The sequence below is a fragment of the Miscanthus floridulus genome, chromosome 9 (genome assembly GCF_019320115.1).
Source record: "Miscanthus floridulus cultivar M001 chromosome 9, ASM1932011v1, whole genome shotgun sequence".
NCBI lineage: Eukaryota > Viridiplantae > Streptophyta > Magnoliopsida > Poales > Poaceae > Miscanthus > Miscanthus floridulus.
The window spans coordinates 80,640,440-80,647,179 of NC_089588.1; the positions used below are offsets into that span (position 1 = coordinate 80,640,440).

Here is a 6,740-nt window from a genome sequence, read left to right on the forward strand (position 1 = left end):
ATGTAAACAAGTGGCAAAGTGCAAAAAGATAGCGGATGGTTATACAAAATACTCTTAGAAGCATCCTAGCATTTTTCAGGATTATGGTATATGTAAATTTTTAGAATTAATAGTAACCATTTATTCATCCCAAAAATTCATTATGCTAGGAAAGACAAATATGAGCCTCTCAAAGGTGATAAGTCTAAAGTCTGCAGGATTTATAGAGATCTCATATACCTTATACAATGTTTCTAGTGTAATCATTCAAGATTTCATTCTTATAATTACATGATATATAATTCATAATGTGTGATAGATAAATGCATTCAAATGAGCATTAAAAAATACCAACACATGGTATATATACATGAACATAAATTAAATACTATAAATGTATACAAAAGGATTTTACTGTCACAATAATTTTCTTCTAGAAATTCGGATAACTTGTGGTACATGTAGCTGCAAGCTAGCTGGTTAGCCAAGGTGATGAGCTGCATGCTAGCATCAAGTTAACAATTCGTCATGCATATTGAAACTGCAGGTTACAAAATTTCCAAGGCCAAACAAAGACAAGAATACATAGTAGATTAGCATGCTGGAAACTACGGGTTTCTAAATCAATCAACCGTTTGTCCGATCTAACAACTGTATGATCAACGGGATCAATTTACTTGATAGTACTTACTACAACTTCATGCCAATGCTTTCTGTAATGCAAAGCCCTTCAAGGCTAGGAGGAGCAAACCATGGATATGGGTGGATGAGTAAGCGGCATTCAGGCCGGATTGTGCGATGCATGTGAGTCACGTCATGCGGGCCGTGGAGGATATGGCTGCGACAGAAGCGTGGCTTCGGTCTTATATATAATCTTATTAGATTCAGATGTGCTTGCATATATACTTCTAGTATACGGCCGGACTCCTGCAGTGTGGAGCTTGTACATCCGCACGTCCGAACCATACTATGGCTCGTCAGGAGTGGCAGTGTTTGCAGATCAAGAGTGCGAGCAGCTTCAGGCTAACACATGTGCGTGCTCATAACTTCAGGTGTTGTTAGAGGTTGCATCCATAACTTCAGGCTTTTGGCATGGTCGTAGACTTCTGCTTAACGGTGACGGTGCATATCGATGCAGTTAGAGGTTGTAGATCCGTTCCGCTAACAATGTCGGGGATGTCGACGTCGTTGAAGTAGTCGCAGCCGGGACGTCAGCATAAATGGCGAAGATCGGCGGCGGCTTCAACGATAATGTTTACGTAGAGGTTGTCATCCTGATAATATGTTATAAAACATGTTACCAGCGGTTAGAATCTTCCCCTCTCCATCTCTCATGATGAACAAGTAGAAGAACAAATAGACACAAGATAGAAAAACCATTCTATATTTATCTGAATATTGGTAATTACAACATAGAGCTCCTACATATATATAGTCCTACCAAAACCTAAGAATTTGATAAGAGCCTACATATAAATAGAAGAGGATTATGATTCCTCCTCCTTCTGTAGAGTCGTTTTACAACCGTCTCAGCAGACGGCAAGGCAGAGGCAGACACTCCAGAGTCCAAACTGCGTGCGCGGCAGAGGAAGGCGCTACGTCGTCGCCAATCTGGTGGCGCACGACTATACTGGGCTTTGGGCCAAGCAGGCCTGGTCTTGGCTGGGCTGGGCTAGCCTGGCGATAGACCCCCACGAGGGCCGAGGCCCCCACAACCGAAGCGGGCCACTGCCCACGTGAAGTGAATGAGGCAGTAGAAGACAGCTTTGCCCTCGGCCTCCTCTGCCTTTTATTATGTACGTCGAGAGAAACTTGTGATTTATGGCTAGAAATCTCCATTGAGTCATTAGCAGAGTTATAAATTAATCCTACTTCATTGGGGTTCTTTAAGTGCAGCAAATGCGAATCACTTGCACCTTCTACAACTTTTGTAGAAACTAATAGAGCTCTAGATGTTTCAGAAAAGAATATCCAGCATCTAATACACTCATTATCGCAATTATGAAAAACAATAATGAAATTTTCAGGACCACCAAGCCACAAACACGATAAACCAAAAGGAACCAGATTGATTTGATAAGTTTGCAACAGCTTTTAAGAGAATTACAGTAAGTACTATGATCCGATGCCCTCACCCTGCCTCATTTAAGCTCTACAAAACTGAACATAAGAAAAGGATTTAGAGCTGCCTGAAACAGATGAAAATAGCACTCTTCTCGATCATTCCTAAGCTTTCCTCCTCTTGGTCACCTGCTGATCAGGTGTTCGGACAGTTTGTCCCTCAACTTGATTCCATTCTCATCGGCTAATTGGCACACCTGCTGCGTATAATTAGTGTCATGGTCGTTCGGCCATGCCCGTGCCTCAGCCATGGTTGTTTCCTGAAGGTCTATGACTATGTTGTGCAGCAAGCAGCAGACATGGATTATCCGGGGCAGCTTGTGCTTGTCCGGACGCCACATCTCCCCCTGCAGGAACTTCCATGTGTCCTTGAACTTGGCCAGTGTCCTTGGAGCGACTGTTCTCGCTGCAGAGTGCCTGCTGTTGAACTCAGCCCTGGACTCTATGAGGTCCTTCTCATGGTATGGTGTGAGCAGCCAGGGAAGAAGGGGGTAGCCTGAGTCGCCGATCAAGTATTCCCCAATCTCTGATCCATCTGATACCTTCAGCTTGCTGCCATTCAGCCGCTCACCTTTCTCGCAGAGCTTGAAAAGGCCGGAGCTGTGCAAAATGCTCGACTCTTTCATGCTACCAGGCCACCCAGTCACTATGTCTGTGAACCTCGTATCCAGATCAAAAACAGCTTGCAAAACCATGCTGTAATTCTTCTCCTGGTCAAGCCAGACCTTGCAGTTCGGTTCAGCAGATGAAAGGCACATTGTGATGTGTGTTGTATCCACAACGCCGCAGCAGTTTGGCAGACCATGGATCTTTTCAAACTTGGACTTGATCTTCTCCATTTCACCAGAGTCTGGCCAGCGCAAGTGGTGACTCGCTCGCTCCTCCATAGCCTCAATGAATCGCCAAGTAATCAGCGACACGGTTGAGTGGTTCACTCCAACTGAGGATCCTACAGTCACCAGTGACCCACCAGAGTTCAGCCTCCGCAGAGCAATGGCCACTCGATCTTCTAAACACAGCATTGTGCCATCAAGAAAGGTATAGCTGCTGGACCTCACCATCATTTCATCTTTCACCAGGTTGCATACATAGTCGAAGGCTCTTCTTGGCATTTTGAATACAGACTCAAATCTCTGTGCATCCTCGATGCAAGATAAGGTTCCTATAAGAAGGAAACATAAGACTAGTTATAAATTTATAACTTCGATAACTGGTTAGTGGTAAGCAAGAGCTGTCATGCAATGAGTTAAAAAGAGACCACAGTAATCACAGATGCAAAACACTAGAGCGTTCTAGCTAGCTTTATTAAACTTGACAGCAAAGTATTTCTCTGGTACAGATCAAACTTCAATGTACATAATTTCCATCAATGATACGGTAACCTATGATCTTTTATGAACATGCCACAGTGCACCAATTAAGAAAGTAATAATAATCAACAAATTAGGCATAACCAACCCTACAAATCGTAACTGCTAAGTAAGTTCGATATCGAGTAGTCAAGCACCAAAAGGAAACAGTAATATTGAAACCGCATCTGTTATCTATGTGACATCTATAAATAAAAAAAATGTTTCTTTTAAGTACTTCTTTGAAGTTATGCTCGGTAAAATTGGGACAAACAAGGTTAGCTTATGAAAAATAGTTCAGAATAAGTTTGGTCTTGGTCGTGTTTAATTAGGGGGGTCATGTCCCTTCCTCAAAGATTCTGAGAAAGAGCATCTCTACCCTTTGCGTACAACTTCCATCATGCTATGTTTCTGCTTCAGCAAATTAGGATTTGAGAATTCCTTCAACTTCTGAGAAATTAATTGCAACAGAAATAAATGAATCCAATGTACTGTGCAAAAATAGAATGGTTGATATCAGTCCTATGGACTAATGAATCACATGGCAAACTCAATCAAAAAGCTAGTACCCCGTGCTTATAAAGCAAGAAAATAGCTATCATATCTGTAGGCCATAGCTATCAGTCCTATGGACTAATGAAGACCAATGTCATAGTCAAACCGGACCGAAGACCACCTGCAATTAGCCATTCAGCTGCACTGGCAATTCAGACCATCAAAACGAAAACTGAACTTTTTCGATCCTGCCAGCTGAATAATCAGAGCAGAGACAAAGAACTCAGTGCTCAGTTCTTGCAAACCTAGTCCAATTCGAGAATGCAATCACACCTAAAACTGGAATGTTCACTGTTCACACCTAAAACCGAACACATACAACGACAGACACTCCTCAATCCGGCCAGCGGCATTGCTCCAACTCCAGCATTACCACCACACTAATCACGCCTACTCCTCCCAACCACGATCGACAGACCCGCAAGATTACCGGCGTAATTCCTCCCTGACGCGACACAGTCTACCAATCGCCGCCCAACAGTCGGGAGCAACCAGAACCACCGCGCAATCCGCAACAAATCCTAACGGAGACAGACACGCACGGCCACCAGCCAGCGCCACGGGCAGCCAGAGGCAGACGGGGGAGGGAGACACACACGCACCTGACATACGCCTGCAGAAGGCGTCCCACCAGTCACCGGATGGGGCACCCGCAGCGGCGGCCGCCTTCTTCTCCGCCGCGGCCATCCGGCGGCGGCTGGCCCCGCGCCCGCGCACCGGCGGCATGGCGTGCGCGGAGAAGGAATAGGGAGGAGCGAGCCGGAGGCGTGCGTGCGCGGGACGAAAATCAAGAAGAAGCCCGGGCGGGCATGGACGGCTCGGCGCGCCCGCAGTGGCGTGGGGGACTCGGCGGCAGGCGGAGGATGCAGGGCATGGGGTGTGCCGCTGGGAGGATAGACGTCGGCACGCGTGCCTCCGCCGCGGCTCGGGATGTTTGAGGTGGAGAGGGGTGGGAAGAAGCGAGTAGCGACGGCGAAGTGGCGGAGCCGCGGAGGAGGAGCACGGCGAGGCGGAGAGGGAAAAGGGAGGAGCCTCTTTCTTGGGCACACGCACACCACAGCACGAGTATGTATTTGTGCCTGCTACACGTAGAAAGTGGTGTATGTGTGCCAAAGTGGAATAACAATGTGCGTGATACACATACTGAAGTGTCTTTTTATGCTACTGCTACAGTTCGACTGAGTAGAACTAGTTTCATATATTTATTTATTATTTATATACACGTGTAGATATAGGTATGGTTACATGTACATGTTCGTGTGTTTATTTGTCGAAAACGCTAAAACGAGCCAAAAGCACGAAATGAATCTATAATTCTAATACCCATTATATAAATCGGGAATGTTTCTCACTCACACGAGCTTTACATGACATGAGGTAGGTCGAAAAAACATTTTGTGGAAAATACAGAATGTAATTATTATGTAAGTGTGTTTATGCATCCAAGATGCCAAAAGGAGTGAAAAGGATAGAACGGTTTTATATGACTACTAGTAATTGTTATACATATCGAGAATGTTTTCTACTTTCGCGAGCACTACATGACATGAGGTAGGTTAAAAAAAAGTGGGTGGATCACATGACACAGTATTATGTATGTCTGTTTATTTGTTGAAGACGTCAAAAAAAAACACCAAAAGGCATGGAATGGTTATACATATGGAGTGAAAAAGTGGCTGCTCGGGAACCCACCAGCCAAATCCCATGAAGAAATACTGACGTTTTCTCCCCAATTTTGTTGGTATTTTTTGTTGATGGACAAGAAGGAATAGGCAAGACATATCTGTATAAGGCTTTGCTTACAAAGGTGCGTTCAATGAATCCTATTGCAACTACTACAGCCATATGTGGTATTGCATCAAGTATCATGCCTGATGGATGCACTACACACTCCTGCTTCAAGATTCCTAGATGATAGCACTATGTGCAACTTTACCAAACAGAGTGGTACTGCCAAATTGCTTCGCAGGGCTATCTTGGTAATATGGGATGAAGTAGCCGAGGGCGATGGACTCAACGTGCTAGCGAGGTGCGACTAGAGGGCACTATACCACAACCAACAATTAGCGTCAGACAACGGTCGCTAAAACAGAATATTAACAACCAACAATTGATCGGTATAAATTCTAACGGAGCATCGGTCGCTATTTTCCCTTGTACCGACCGATTTTTGGTCAGAACATATATTTAGCTGTGGCCTCGGACTATTGGTCAGAAAAAAAATATATATTTAGATCCAACAATCGGTCGGTATAGCCCGTTTTCATTTTGACGCGCCTAGCCCGGGGCACCGGCGTGCAAAGAAAAATTCGTGGCCCACTAGTCAGAGTGTCACCCAAAACTCTATCCAGAGCATCCATCTGCCCACCCCCAAACTCTCACACGAGACTCGAGTGTCTCAAGTAAAAAATCACGGTCCTCTCCGGATCTCCACCACTGATGCCAGCTCGCTGCGGGCGCCGTCCCCACCACCGCAAATGTCCTCGCCATCGTGGCTGTCGCGGCCGTCGTCCACCCCACCGTGGCCTCCGTGCCCACCACCGTGGACGTCCTCACCACCGCGGCCGCCGTCTGCGCCGCCGCGGCCTCCTTCCACTATGCCAGATTTGGACATCACTACCGGCCTCATCACTGCCGGATTTGTGACAATCGGCAGTGATATACCTTCACTGCCAGTTATGAGCTTGAAAATGAAAAAATGATTGGGACTGAGCTTAAACTGATAGTGAAGGGCCA

General features: G+C 45.6%; 1 protein-coding gene across 1 annotated transcript; it reads right to left on the reverse strand.

The window, feature by feature from the left end:
• Nucleotides 1-2,059: 2,059 nt before the first annotated feature.
• On the reverse strand, nt 2,060-5,029 carry LOC136482247 (protein ALP1-like). The gene is made up of 2 exons (XM_066479471.1): nt 4,607-5,029; nt 2,060-3,262 (listed from the first exon to the last, which is right to left on the reverse strand). Exons 1-2 carry the CDS (start codon nt 4,728-4,730, stop codon nt 2,226-2,228), a joined length of 1,161 nt encoding a protein of 386 aa, XP_066335568.1. The 5' UTR covers nt 4,731-5,029; the 3' UTR covers nt 2,060-2,225.
• Nucleotides 5,030-6,740: the final 1,711 nt, after the last annotated feature.